Source organism: Schistocerca cancellata, chromosome 5, assembly GCF_023864275.1.
Source record: "Schistocerca cancellata isolate TAMUIC-IGC-003103 chromosome 5, iqSchCanc2.1, whole genome shotgun sequence".
Lineage (NCBI taxonomy): Eukaryota > Metazoa > Arthropoda > Insecta > Orthoptera > Acrididae > Schistocerca > Schistocerca cancellata.
The window spans coordinates 253,115,509-253,130,636 of record NC_064630.1 but is presented as its reverse complement, the minus strand read 5'-3'; the positions used below and the strand labels follow the sequence as shown (position 1 = coordinate 253,130,636).

At 40.6% G+C, this 15,128-nt stretch overlaps 1 protein-coding gene across 1 annotated transcript in view; it reads right to left on the bottom strand.

Moving 5' to 3' along the window:
• The window catches only part of LOC126188473 (outer dense fiber protein 3-like), a 51,576-nt gene extending 40,481 nt beyond the window's left edge, over positions 1-11,095 (bottom strand). The window contains exon 1 of the mRNA XM_049930077.1: positions 11,044-11,095. Coding sequence (XP_049786034.1) covers positions 11,044-11,095 — 52 coding nt within the window. The remainder of the gene's footprint in view (positions 1-11,043) is intronic.
• Positions 11,096-15,128: the final 4,033 nt, after the last annotated feature.

The following is a 15,128-nucleotide window of genomic DNA, read 5'->3' as shown; positions in this document are numbered from 1 at the left end:
AATGGCAACATGGTTAGCTCCCCTGCCAAGATCCAGTTCCCTAGAGAAACAATGCCACAGGAGTCGACTTTGCAGTGTACGTGATGCCTGGTGGTCACACAGAACACGACATGCCGATTTTAGTGCATAGCGACATCGAAGCCATCGACATCATTTATCTCCCCTCCGCTCGAGAAGTAGCGGTCACGACACTCGACACCCGATTCATTAATCCTTACGCACCATTGGGCACCACCAAACATTGCAACTGGGTTAGGTTCTACCCGCTGACATCATCTCCCTTGTGCTAGGACGGTTTCAACACAGTGTCTTCACTGGTGATTTTAATTGCATCCCCCATCCCAAGAACCAAATTTTGCACTACATGCCTTGTCCAGAAGTGAGTATAGTGATTCATGATTTTCACTTTTGCACACATGGGATAAGATACACAGCGAAAGCTCTGGACACACGCATCTTATCAGTTGTTCAGCGAGCCGACTGGATCGTATATGTGTAACAATGTCTTAGGGAGTTTCCACAGAACCATGGCCTCTGGCCTTCTCTGATCACAGTGCCTGTACCTCCACGATGCATCTCCATTCTTAACAAGTCTGGCATACTAACGGCCTTTGAAAGATGGATATAACGCACTTCCAGGACCCGGATTGCCGTTGGCAAGTCGTCATACCGTGGGCCAATTGTGAATAATTTCACACCCGATATCTCTTGACTTTGGCGTGGTGGCTCCTCTGCACCAAACCGGCAATGCGCAAGATACTTATCCAGTTTGGCAAAGACGCAGCTGCGTGGCACTAGCAGTCCCTGGACTCTTACTACACGGCTCTCAGGGACCTCGATGCCCTTCCTCATTGCCAGACAAACAACGAGAACGACACCAAAGGAAAGCCCACATGCTATCATTGACGAAACGCCAATTAGAAGGCGCCGTAGTCTGAACAGCCGCAGAAGTGCCAGCCAGGCACCACATTGTGGCGAACATGTTCCGACACTGCCGACAGTTGATCACACGCCCTTTGACGCGATACGGTTGCTCTTGTACGACCCAAGCAATCATAATGAAAGGAAAAGAACAGTAAATAACGAGTCTACAGAGGAAGCAGGAGCCGGCCGAAGTGGCCGCGCAGTTCTGGCGCTGCAGTCTGGAACCGCGAGACCGCTACGGTCGCAGTTTGGGATGGATGTGTGTGATGTCCTTAGGTTAGTTAGGTTTAACTAGTTCTAAGTTCTAGGGGACTAATGACCTCAGCAGTTGAGTCCCATAGTGCTCAGAGCCATTTGAACCATTTTTGAGGAAGCAGGTGATACACACTATCGACATGGCAACAGTGACGGCATTAATGGAGGGAGTCTCGGCTTGAGGAGTTGGGATAAGCCTTGGACGTAAGTGCTGTCAATAAGTCTCCTGGACCCGATGGATTATCAATCGACTTTTAGAGGATCTTCCGTGGCATCACGGTGCCTCGCTGGGTTACCGTGTTCCGTGAACTCACGTCCCCAAACTGCACTGTACCGCCTACGTTAGTCGAAGGATTTCTCATACTAGCACGCAAGCCAGCGGTAGGGCAATCAGTCAGTGACTACTGGCCATTTACAATGTTGAACGCCAACTACAAGATTTTCACCAGGCTTTTGGCAGGCCGCATTAAGAAGACATTGCCGATGATTCTTGCCCCAGAATATACGTCACAGTGGGAAGATGCCAGCATACAAAAGGCCACCGGCGACTGCAGGTACTTAACAGCGATCTCGGCGTGCCGCCTGACAGCGGTGAATGTCTCCATCGATTTGTATCGGACCATCGATAGAGTGCACTGTAACTATCTTCTGCACGTGACGAATCATATGGATTTTCCCCCAGGGGTCATCGACACTTTGTGGCGCCTTCTGGTAGCTGCCAGCTCTCACGCCCACGTAACTGATGGACGCTGGGCCAAATACCCATTACGAGGTCTCTCGAACAAGGTTAACTCCTTTTTACCTACCTTTATGCAATCGCACTCGAACCACTCCTCGGGGGTTTCAACACAGACTGTCTGGTATCACCCTGTGAGACATCAGCTTGCTACAGTATGGCGTTCGCCGACGACCTCTACTACTGGTTGGATCCTGCGATGAAGCATACTAAGCTGGATCGATTTGTATGGACAGGCTATGGGTTAGTCTTCTGAACGTCAACAAGTCGGCAGTGCTGGATATTGGACGTAGTCTCGGGGATGGGCGCTGTCGTCCCCCTCCTGCCAGTTACTGAACATTTAGGAAGAATGTGAGTGGAATAGCCGAAGCAAACTATCGACTGTTACTACATACCGTAGGCGTGATTGTGCGCCAGGACGTCTGGAAACTTAGAGGTCGCGCGATCGAATTCCGGTCAGACCACGGAAATATTGTCTTCGTTTTAATCTAGCCTTCATCCGTCAACCAAGTGAGGAGTCATCAGGAACGACACATGTTTCGGAATCCACGTTAAACTGTTTGTCCCCTTTCCCTTGTTGGATAACTTCCGGGACACGCAAGTCGCCTAAGTGGTGTCCAATAGAGAGACTTTCATTCAACCATTGTGCCATACGATAATTTCTTCTTATCATTATTCCTGAATAAAATATATACTTCACATGTTTGTGTAAGCTTTAAATGCAACGAGGTGTCCATGGTCTCTTGTTACCACAGTTCTGCGCTCGAGTTATATTTGCTATACTTTGCAAGACAATGCAATATATTAATCACTCGTTGTGTTCCATGAACTGGTTGGAATATTACCGTTCAGGCCACAAGCCCATCCACATGGGCACGCCCTCATGCAACCGACAGAAAACCGTCCTGTTTTGAAGCTAGCTGGTAAGTTGTAGAACTCCTCGCCATTTTGTAGACTCTTAGTTTTCATGCTATTTTATTCTCCGAACGTTAGCTGTCAAATATAGAAATTGATACACGTAAAACATAATTGCTTGTTCAAAATGGTTCAAATGGCTCTGAGCACTATGCGACTTAACTTCTGAGGTCATCAGTCGCCTAGAACTTAGAACTAATTAAACCTAACTAACCTAAGGACATCACACACATCCATGCCCGAGGCAGGATTCGAACCTGCGACCGTAGCAGTCACGCGGTTCCAGACTGAAGCGCCTTTAACCGCACGGCCACACCGGCCGGTACTAATTGCTTGTACTAACTTTTTTTTTGGAAGGGGGGGGGGTTATGAGTCCCTTGGCCGCCCACTTGACTGTTCAGCGCCTGTTCATTTCTCTCCACATCCAAGAAAACAATGTTGCAAAAAGTTGTTGAGGCTTTTATATCCACTTGTTGTCGTCTCAGGGTACACGGCCGACGTTTGTTTACTGATTTTTGTTACGTTTGCAAAATGAGTTATTGGTATTGTTAACGTCACCCTCCACCACTAGCAACTGGTTCAACAAAATTATTATAAGCAATTATTTAACACCTAAAGAGCTAGTATTATATGAGAAAGACAGTTTTTCACTCTGATTTACTGTTGCCGAAGCTGGCCTTCTGCCAGCAGTATGTCATTTATAACCCATGATGAGCAACGTGTCGTGGAGTAGTTGACCATGATAAAAAATAGCTCAGACTTCCAAAAATGATCTGGAACTGGTACTTTGCACGGAACAAAAAATGGTTCACATGGCTCTGAGCACTATGGGACTTAACATCTGTGGTCATCAGTCCACTAGAACTTAGAACTACTTAAACCTAACTAACCTAAGGACATCACACACATCCATGCCGGAGGCAGGATTCGAACCTGCGACCGTAGCGGTCACGCGGTTCCAGACTGAAGCGCGTAGAACCGCACGGCCACACCGGCGGCGGAGTGCACGGAACACATTTGCGACAGTTGTCACCACTTGTTATAGAAACTGCATTTTTAAGTCAACAGAATGTTTTTTGTTTACATTGCGAGCGTGTTTTTGTTTCTCCTTTGGTGCATTGAGACCCTATATGGTGAACTCGTGATTTCGGGAATAAATGGAACTTGTGAACCAGAAACTCCGAAGTTAGCAAGTGAGAGCGAAACAACAAGTTAATCTGTGTCTGTGTCTGTGTCTTGTCTGTCCCCTGAATATTGTGGATGGACGTGATAACGTCGACAGATGGGGTCGTAACCCGACACCTGCTGTTGAATATTTATCAATGAAGCGAGACCTAAGTGACCACGTGCTGTAGTTCTATAAGAAGAATACATTGGGAACTTTACAGGCCTACAGCCGTGTATAGGCATAAGGGATATCATTCCCACACAAATTCATAGTCAAAGTTCCACATGAAATAATTTAAACGAAACGACATATGGTGTCATATTCATAGCTTGGCACACCACGGACGAACGGGGATAACTAGGGTTAGCTTCTTTTAAAAGTAGAATTTTAATAATGTAAACCACGAACAGAACATTAACGCACTGGCATGAATGATATGAAAATAACACGATACATTGTTTACATAAAGCTAAGACAACATTAATAGAGCAAAAACTGTGTGTATAACGCAAAACGTAACATGACATATTTTATAGAAGGAGCTGGCTTTGTGAGTTATCTGGGCTAGTGGCGCACTGAGATTTTGGATCGCGTACAAGCAACGTAACAGATTGTCATAAGCAGTATCAGTAATAATGCTACATATTTCACATGTGTTTATGGGATCGTCTTGTTGTAAGAAGAATAAAAGAAGTACTCACTTTTGGCAGCAGTGTACCACTGTCACAAAGAAAATGGAAATAGTGAGCTATCAACACTCACGGTGAAAGTAAATGCCCCTCCACTGTGCATTAGACGTCAGTATGCGACTCAGAAACTAGAGTGGTTAGTTGAATTGTTATGTGACAGTATAAGTTTTGATCATATTTAAATGTTGCCAGGCCTGAAAACAGTTACACGAATGCAGCGCCATGTACTTATTATTTGCGAATTGTTTTAGTTCTGTAGTCTGACTATGAGTGAAAGCAAACAACAGTGTCGAGACTTTCAAAGCGGTTGTCCAAATATGGAAGATGAAGAACGGAGTGGTAGGTCCAACACAAGACATATGAAATCTTGTAACAGTTGAACGAAAACTGTGATCTGAGAGATTGTGGACGATTATTGCTTTGGCTAATGAACTTCCTCGAGTTGGACGCTTTACTATTTACAGGAATGTCACGGAACTGCTCGCATCTCCTAGATTATGTGCGAGATGAGCACCAAAAATGTTTACCAAGATCAAGATTCAGTGTTTCTGTTGGGAACGTATCGACCATCCACTCTACAGACAAAGCTCGCACCCAGCCAGTATTATAGCCGAGTGCCTAAAGGGTAGTAAAGTAAACGCCATAAAAAAAATGGTAGCGTCGCTGCCTTCAGTGAGAAAGGAGTCGCATTCGATGTCCCGTAAGTCCTCAGACTTTTTCTGGGATGGAAGATCTGGTACGGGCTCTATTCGGCCAAATCAGAAGCTGCTTGAATAAGGAAGCAGCGGCATCACCAGGATCCATCTCCTGGCGTTAACAGTTGGAGGGGTTGTTGACTTGATGATCCCATGTCCCACGATCACAGATCGCTTCTCGAATTGCCCTGTAGGCAGCAGTTGGCTAGTCAGTTTACTTTGGGGTTTCCGGGAAGTAGAGACGAATATTAAAGTGCTATAGAACATAAAAAATTTATTGGTAATGTATTTTTTTTACAAACACATTAAGTAACTTCTCCCATTTGTGTATGAAAGATTATATCCTCCATATGCCCACCCATGCGTTCACAAACATCTGGGGGGTACTATTAATAACCCTTTTAATTTCATCCTTCAATTGCTGAATTGTTTGTGGTTTATTCGCGTACATTTTTGATTTCACAAATCCCCACAAAAAAAGAAAAAAGGTCACAAAGTGTTAAGATCGTATGATCCGGCAGGCCATTCCTGGTTGCCAAGCAAAGACATAATTTTGAGGAAACTTTTCCTTCAGCAGAGCTATCGTTTCACGGGATGTGTGAATTCTCGCGCCATCTTGCTGGAACGAAAAATCGTCATTTTTTGCCCAATAAGAGGGAAAAACCAATCAGAAAGCATCTTTTGGTAACGGTCGCCGTTCACAGTTCCTCACTATTTTCAAAACAACTGGCCAGAACGCACACCACACAGTCGTGCGTTGTGGGTGCATCTCATTTTCCACAGTCACTCGAGGATTCTGCTTACTAACGTACGCAAGAAGGTGGAAGTGCGCCTCATCTGAGAAAATTATTCTTTTTGTGAAGTTCTCGTTCTCCGCCAAGATCCATTGAGCAAATCGACGTCTCCTTCCATAATCTGCAGGCTTCAACTCCTGTGTAAGATGAATCTTGTACGCATGCACTTTCGGATCTTTTGAAAGGAAATCGTGCAGTGTACTTGGTGATAAATTCAATTGTTGAGATCGTCGACGAACCGATCTTCACATTGTCACGCATTATAGCAATGTTTTCTTGCGTTCTAACTGAACACGATCGTCCTGTTTTCTTAACGTTTGTGACAGGACCCGTGGTGTCAAACTTCCGGTTCAACTTCCGAACTGATGGTTGGAGCAGCATTATGTCCGAGTGTCACATGCAGTGCGCGAACGGTTGCCGTGGGACTTTCACTGGTTTTGTTTTCACAGTTTTTGTTAGGACTTGGATAGTTCGTTCAGCTGTCATCTGCTCCATGACGAAAATAAACAGCAAACAACAATGCTCAAAACACAAAAGCTATCAGGCTACTAATGGGAAGGATCGCAGATAACAAACATGAAAAAACACGGCTACCATCCGTCATGTGACAAAATAGCGCAAAATTCAAATTCGTCCTTACTTCCTGGACACGCGCTACTAGAAATAATGGTTTGGTGGTAAACGGTTTCACCTTGACGATGATCGCTAGATCACTGTCGTCAGCTGCTTCAGTTTCTGACAAGTACGCAGAGAACTTCATCTATGTGGACAGGTTGGAAAAGCTAGTGCAAAACCATGAACAGTACTTGGAACCGAACGGAGATTACATAGAGTACCGAAGTAAGACAATAAAAACATTCAATACTCAATAACAATTCAAATTGCCATAAAATTATAACAAATAAAAAAGTCTAGAATGATGAGGTGTTTCCGCATAGACGCATGAAGGTACTTTACTCGCTACTGCCGGTTTCTACGTCCATCTTCAGGTTTATCTATCAAGAATACAAATTATTGTGTGAAGCTTTAGAAATGGTAGAAATACAGAACGATAGTATTGACACTTAACTAAAAACAATGACAAGTACTCACAATGGTTATATTTTCATAATGAAGATGGACAATTACAAGAGTCCCAGCATTCGGGAAGTTATCCTAAGTTATAAGTCAAACCATATTGGCGGATTGTCGTATTAAATTGAGTTCACCCAAAAGATGTTTGTTAAAATGTACAAAGCATGACTGCTGAATGAACCAGGCCTAGAAAAAAGCGGGATAAAAACAAATAATAAATAGGTCATTACTTTAAATGGGGATGAAATGCTAGAATTTCGCTTAAGTCTAGGGATAGCACCATGAATACACGGGAAATATCACCTAAAAAATAATACTCTAGTATGGAACCGAAACGTCGAGAACGGAAAAAATTTGAAAATTAGCTTACCGGATAACACCCCTTAGGATATATTACAGGATCTGGTAGACAGTAGCTGTAGATGACCTACTTTCGATTTCACGCATTGATGTGTATTCTAGGCAGACAAACCTGAAGGTACGTCTATACTGACGTGACACCAGTAGTTGCGAAAAATGGAACTTGATACAGCTATGCGGCTTTTGGAAACACCTCATCATTCTTGCTTGACTTTTTTAATTGTTAAAATTATTATCATAATTTGGATGGTTACTTAGTGTTGAATGCTATTCATCATCTGGATTTGCAGCTCCTTGTGTTTACGTGTTTACCGTGTTTGCAGTTAAAATTGTTGGATGTAAGGTCCGCCAGTTATGCAAAACACACTATTTTCCACGTTTACAAACATGTTTCAGCACCTCTGTGCCATGAGTGGGTTTCTGTTTTATTTAATCTGTAATGTAAACATTTTTACTAAATGATTACAAAATTGTGTGGATATTTAGTTCAAACGACAATTCGTCTCTTTTTGTTAGTGCCTTCACACTCAGTTTACATGGTTTTTCAGGACCACTTGTGTATTATTTATTACAGGTAGCTTGCCATTTGCAACCAAACGATGTTGATGAGAAAATTTGTTGGGAATTAACCTATCATTTTATGATCTAAACGTAATTTAGTTTGTCGCGATATTTCACGCCTATATTCGTTTCTACTTTCGTTTTTGTGTGGCAGGCCCTTTTATTCTCAGCATCATGGTGGGGTATTGTTAAGCATACGTAAACATAACACGCATTTTCACCAAATAAGGTCGTAAAAGCACTTTGCGCTTCACCAAAACACACTGTAATTGTGGTTGTTGTGTGTACCAGCCCAGTCCGTGTTCATTTGTTCACCAGTGAGTTTGACGCCAAATTTGAATTTTGTTTACACTTTATCTTTGTGTGTGTGTGTAGACGTTTCAGCTGTTTGTGTTGTCTTTATTGTAAAGTTCCCTTAACGTGTTAAATAGTGTGCCCTTGCAGAGTGTAGTGTACTAATTCATGACCTGTTTTCCTTCTGCTATTGCCTTCTGTATGTAGAAGTTTTCCTCAATGGTCAGTTTGCTGTATAGGCTGTGGCTGGGTTTTAGTATTCTTAAGTCTGATTCTATTGTAGCTGGGTGGTGATTGTGGGGGATTAGGTGGTCACAATCATCACCCAACTACAATAGAAACAGACTTAACAATACTAAACCCCAGTCACAGCCTATACAGCAAACTAGCCAAAACTTCCACATACAGAAGGCAATAGCAGAAGGAAAACAGGTCATAAGTGTATACACTACACTCTGCAAGGGCACACTATTAAACATGTTAAAGGAATTTACAAAAAATACAAGTCTACACACACAAGTCTACACACACACACACACACACACACACACACACAAAGATAAAATGTAAACAAAATTCAAATTTGTCGTCCAACTCACCGGTGAACAAATGAACACTGGGCTGTGACACACAACAGCCACGATTACAGTGTGTTTTGGTGAAGTGTTAAGTGCTTTTACGATCTTATTTGGTGAAAATGCGTGTTAAGTTTACGTGTGCTTCACAGTACCTCACCATGACGCTGAGAATAAAAGGGATTGCCACACAAAAACGAATATAGACGTGAAATATCGCTACAAACTAAATTACGTTTAGAGCATAAAATGATAGGTTAACTCCCTACAAAATTTCTCATCAACATCGTTTGGTTGCAGGTGACAGGCTACCTGTAATAAATAATACACAAGTGGTCCTGAAAAATCACGCTAACTGAGTGTGAAGGTACTAACAAAAAGAAACGAATTGTTGTTTGAACTAAATATCGACATAATTTTGTAATCATTTAGCAAAAATGTTCACATTACAGATTAAATAAAACAGAATCCCACTGATGATGGCACAGAGGTATTGAAACATGTTTATGAACGTGGAAAAACGGTGTTTTCCACAACTGCTGGACCTTACATCCATCAAGGTTTGAATGTTTTTGGTTTTCTTCACAATGTCTCTAAGCTGTAGTTGCTCTCACCTGAAAGTTCTTTATATTGTAGCGGATTTGTAGGAAACTGAAACAAGCAATCGAAAATTGTTCTAACGAATATATTTTTATGGCCCTTACATTTGGAATGCCCCACGTATTTTGCACGGGTCAACTCCATCATTCTAAAGGCAGGTGACGTACTGATACTGACGATAGCTATGTGCCTTTACTAGGGCAACTGAAGTTGGAAAAAGAGTGAAGGTCGTTTCGGCGTAAATATAGCTGAAAATTCGTCACTTGCTGTATTTCTCCATGTATTCTTTGTGATACCTTATCTTCGTTGTTCTGAGACGTGCATTATGAGAACGAATTCACATGAGTAGAGAGACGTATGTGAGAGAAACAAATTGGAATACGAACACTACGGCTTCGGCCGGGTATGAACACGTATTGTGCGCGACGGAGAAAATATACGAGCACAACTAATGAAACGTCTCATGGAGTACTGAATCGGTATTTCGATTTTCGTGAAACACCTGCCAGTCGCAATCAATAACGAATAAAAATGATTTGTAACAACCCTGCTGATGACGTAAGCGAATTGCAACGCTAATAGTTTGTATGTGCCAGTTTTCTAAGTATGTTATAGTGTGATCATGAGGTTTTGAGGAAACTACCTAATGTCCGTCACAGTTATGAATTTTTCCGTGATTTTTATTTTATTTATGGCAAATTTATGTGGATGACTAAGTGAATAATGTCTCTCCCATCGCAGTTTTATTGTAGATGAGGGTGTTATCTACTACGAAGAATTATCTGATATAATAATTCTTAGTTAGGTTTAAACAAACATTCAGGATTACGTAATTGTCGACAGCTGACTCTAAATATGGAGAAACATAATGAAGTGCAATTCATAAAACGAAAAATGTAGTAACTTGTATCTGACTGTGTTATTAATGAGACATAACTACTATATCAGACATGTCTTACCAGTACTAATGTGTGGGAACAATAAGTAGAACGTTTAAATTAGACAAGTCGAGGGTAAAACTAATGGCACGCTTCGATATCTTGGCAGGACACTGGGAAAACCCTCGGACGTACAGTAACAATAATGCCTATAGAACGTAGCGCTCCTTTGTGGTTAAACCAATGAGCACGTTCTCACTCTTCGTCACCGTAAGGTTTTAATTGCCAAACGCTTCTTTTTCAATTCTTCATTGTATGTTCCCGCCAAAGAAATCCCAAAGGTATAGCCTCTTAGAGATAAATTAAAACTGAAAATAAAAATTTACCGGCGAACGAAATTACAGCATCAGGTGCTATAAACCAAACTATTCACTTTTCATTAACGATACTACCACAAATCCATCTAGCGGTCTCGATTACAGAACTCACACTTGCTACGGAACTTGGCTAGTGAAAGTGACTTACCCTTCTGGGCAGCAGCAACCATAGGCCTTTTATTTTCTTCATCTTCAGCCATCATGAAGCTTAGAATTCATATTACACATAATTTACCAGAACATATTAAGTTTTCAGAAAAAAGTAGCGCGCTTTACAATGTTTAGAATGTAGCCTCGGCGAAAATTATTATCGTTTTAAACGGGGCACCTCTTCCTGTTCTTCTGCTATTCAGCGTACTGTATCCATATTGCTACATATAAACAATCTCTGTACAGAGAGCTTAGAAGCACAATCCTCCGATATTGTTACTGAGGTCCGACTCAGACACAGATATCAACATTCTGTTTAACTAAATCATTTTAGGGATACCGCCATTTGCTTATCAGTTGTCTGTTATGTTGGCTGTTAATAGTCCAAGAAATAAATGTTTTCACTCCATTAAATAGGAATTTAACCGATGAGCTGTCAATACATGTAATAATTTCAACAAAACGAAAAATTCTGTCCCGTATCATCTCCATTAATCTGATTGAAAATCTGAAAATTATATTTGCTTATTAGCTTGTTGTGGTACGATGAGATCCAAGCAATTCAAGCACAGTACGTGGTAGTGGACTGTGGAGAAAAAGTGTAAAGTTAACTCATCTCGATTAGTGTACTTGCGAAACACTCTCACTAGTAATGTCATTCATAAGCGTAGAATTATAATGCGGAAAATGTGTGAAGTGAAAGTATTCCCTAAAGTAAATACCCTTGTCGTTAAGGCAGACTACCACACAGATAAACAAATATGACGCTGAGGTACATATTTTGAAAAAAAAAAAAGAAATGCTGTGAAACTGACAATGATAATCAGATCTTGATGTACTCGTTTTTCAGTATAATCTACTTTTAATAAGGAAAATAAAACGCACTGACGATGCAGCAGAGCCGAAATATGTGTGCTATGCATACATCTGCCCAAGAAGTGCGTTCAAAAGTTCATTAGGTGATTCAGACGTTTGTCATATTGGCGGGCCAGTTCTATTTACGTAGAGAATGTGTACTTGGACTCTGGATTCTCTCTTTTCTGTTCCATATGTTGAGTTTTTGTTTGCGATTTGTGGTGTTTGGTAAACAATACACACATAAAACAATACGTAGCGGAAAATTGGAGCTATAATATTTGCAGAAGCTATAGTGAAATTTCTCTGAGTGATATGTACTCTACGGACCTATTTCACTCTCAGATGAAAATGAAAGCACCGCAATTTCATAGGGCGCTATTATAAATTTCAAACGACAAATGTACAAGTCATTCATAACTCTACTACGATGAATTAATGCAGCAGCAACAATTTGCATAGATGTAAACGTAGAATCGAAAATTTGATAAACATGTGTAATTATTTTTTGTACTTGTGTTTTATATTTTTTTGTGTAACAATTTATTTACATATTATGCGCTTTTATTTCTGTATGTCAGCAATGCAAACCATGTGCCTTTCTCGTCATTCCGAAAGCGTGTGCGTTAGAGCATAGTGTCCATGGAGGTAAAAAAAGAAGGCGGATGGCACTATACTCTTACGCTCATGAATTGTGTGGGTAATGCTCGTCTGATGACGATTTCCGCAAACGTGATATCATTTTGTCATCACGCGCAGTATTCACGACCACATAATCGGATGTCGACTTTGTGCCAAGGAAGAATATGAATACTGTTGTATTGCTCCTCGATTCACTCGCAGCAATTTAATCTGTTCATTTAATGATAATGGTGATTTGTTTGTGATAAACTTTCAGTGCTCCGTTACATTGAAACGACATACTGAAAATTATAAAACAAGTGTGTTTCATTCTTAATTTGTAAATTATTGACGGCAATAACTCACTCTTAAGAGAGCGCTATTACATAAAGGCATTAACAGTTAATAAATCATTGCGTGTCTTTTATTACAATAGTAATTAAAATAAATCATTCGAAGAATGGCGTGTTTTTATAGTTCTCCAGTATGCACGCTTGAAATCTTGTGTGAGCTCGTATCGAATGCTAACGATAGCCGATCGCGCGGTCGTCGATGTTGTTTGACGTCAGAACGACGTCACGTTTCCAAGAACTGTTGTGAAACGAGCGTTACACGGTTTGTGTCTATATCAAGGAAGATTCAATTCAAAGCATGTACTCGATGTCACATTAATCGGTGAACTTTTTTTCCCGTTTTAACGATTTGCATATTTCACATCTAATTCGTAAAACAGTTTGCTGTTACATGTCCGTCCAACAAGTATAATCTTGTAAATTACACACACCGACCCATAGCTGCAACAGATTATGTCGTGCACGACAAAAAATAATACCATCTTTTTTTTAACGACATTGTGTTATCTTTGGTAATGGCTTGGTTTGTTTGAAGTTTCCCTGGTTACAAACACAGTCCAACCTTTCGGCAACTTTCAGTTAAAATTTCTGTATTCTTTCATTTTTTCGCGGTTAGAAAATTTAAGGACAATTATGCCTACGCCAGAGAAAACTCCACTACCGCCTGTTAATAGAAATCGAGGTAAATTTATTTTATTGCCATGTGCCTTGGTGAAACATATACGTTGGGGTTGAGAGCATGTAGACACACAGAAAATTAATTAATCACATATTTCAAGGAAGTATTTGAATACTCTCAGAAAATTAAATGCGCAACAGACGTTTTATTACAGGATTTTTTAAATTATCTTTTGACCTATATGTCATACAAACATGTTTTTATATTTTACAGATTTTCTGTGGCTGTACGGGTTTAACAGTAGATTAATTTTAAGAAAAAAAATTCTTTCTTTTCAATTAATATATCAATTTGATGAAGAAAAATTGCCATATTGATGGGTAATGATTGATCATATCTGATTAACCGTTATAGGGATTCAGTTTGCTGGTTTCAATACAACAAACAGCTGAAGAAGACGTAATTTATGTCTCCTATTGTCTGGGCTTTCGTTGCTCCTCCTTGTCATCTAGTGCGTTAGCTTTTGTCTCAGGATCTTCAGAAGGCGATTTTTCGTTAACGATTTTTTGTTAACAAACATTGGTCGAAGATTCAGACACAAAAGACGGTAGGTAATACGTCTCCTATTGTTATTCCGACACAAACTATTTCTTTTATTCCGTGCAGACTGAAGATAAAGCTCATGTGTATTATGGAAAGTTCAATTTTGATTCGCTTTAATTGTGTGAAACCTGGTTTTAGAAGGAATTTTCGATTGTGTTTTCCCATAATACTATCCTTTACTGTGCGTCGATACTTAGTATTCGTCTTCCTATTGGCGTCTTGCTTTTGTAAATAGTGTAATCTTGACGTTGAGTGGACGTCTACTTGTAATTACAGGACATCTGCCACATACCGCATGGTCAACCCCTATTACAAAGCGAGAAGAAGTGCTGGATGCTATAGTGTGGAAAATACATTTTGAGAACCGTGGCTGTAATACTATAAGTGGGGTTTACAGAGCTTTGTTTGAATCAAAACATAACCGGTTTCGGATTCCTATAAATCTACCAGGAAAACAACGGAAGCTGTAACAAACATATGTAGATGGATTTGTAAGGAATCCGAAATTGGTCATGGTTTGATTCAACTAAAACTATTTAAACCATACTTGTGGCTGGTTGATGTTTCACTTATAAACCTTATATTGCAGGATGTTTTTTAGTTTCGCTGGTGATCGTTTGGAAGCATTCATGGTAGTACGATAGCCTTGACTGTCTAAGTGGTTTTCAATGTTTCTGATTCCACTGCCCCTTAGTGTAATCAGATATTAATTAGTACTCCTCCCCTCACCGTAATCAATATTAGCATCTGACTAAACTTTAGATTGAAAAAGAACAGTTCTCAGTGCGTCGCCAGCCCTAACTACAACTCCTAACTATCCACAATGAGGGTGGACAATTCTTATAAAATATGCTACCTCTGCACCATTCTTCTCTTTAGCGACACTTGCTTCATCCGTACTCTGCACTCCCATTTAAAATCACCTAATTTAAAATATGTGCACTACATTTATTGTTTACAAAGCAGTTCACTGCTAGAGCTTAGTTCTGAACTGACAGAAATTGGAAGACTTCAGGCTGCCATTGCTTTGTA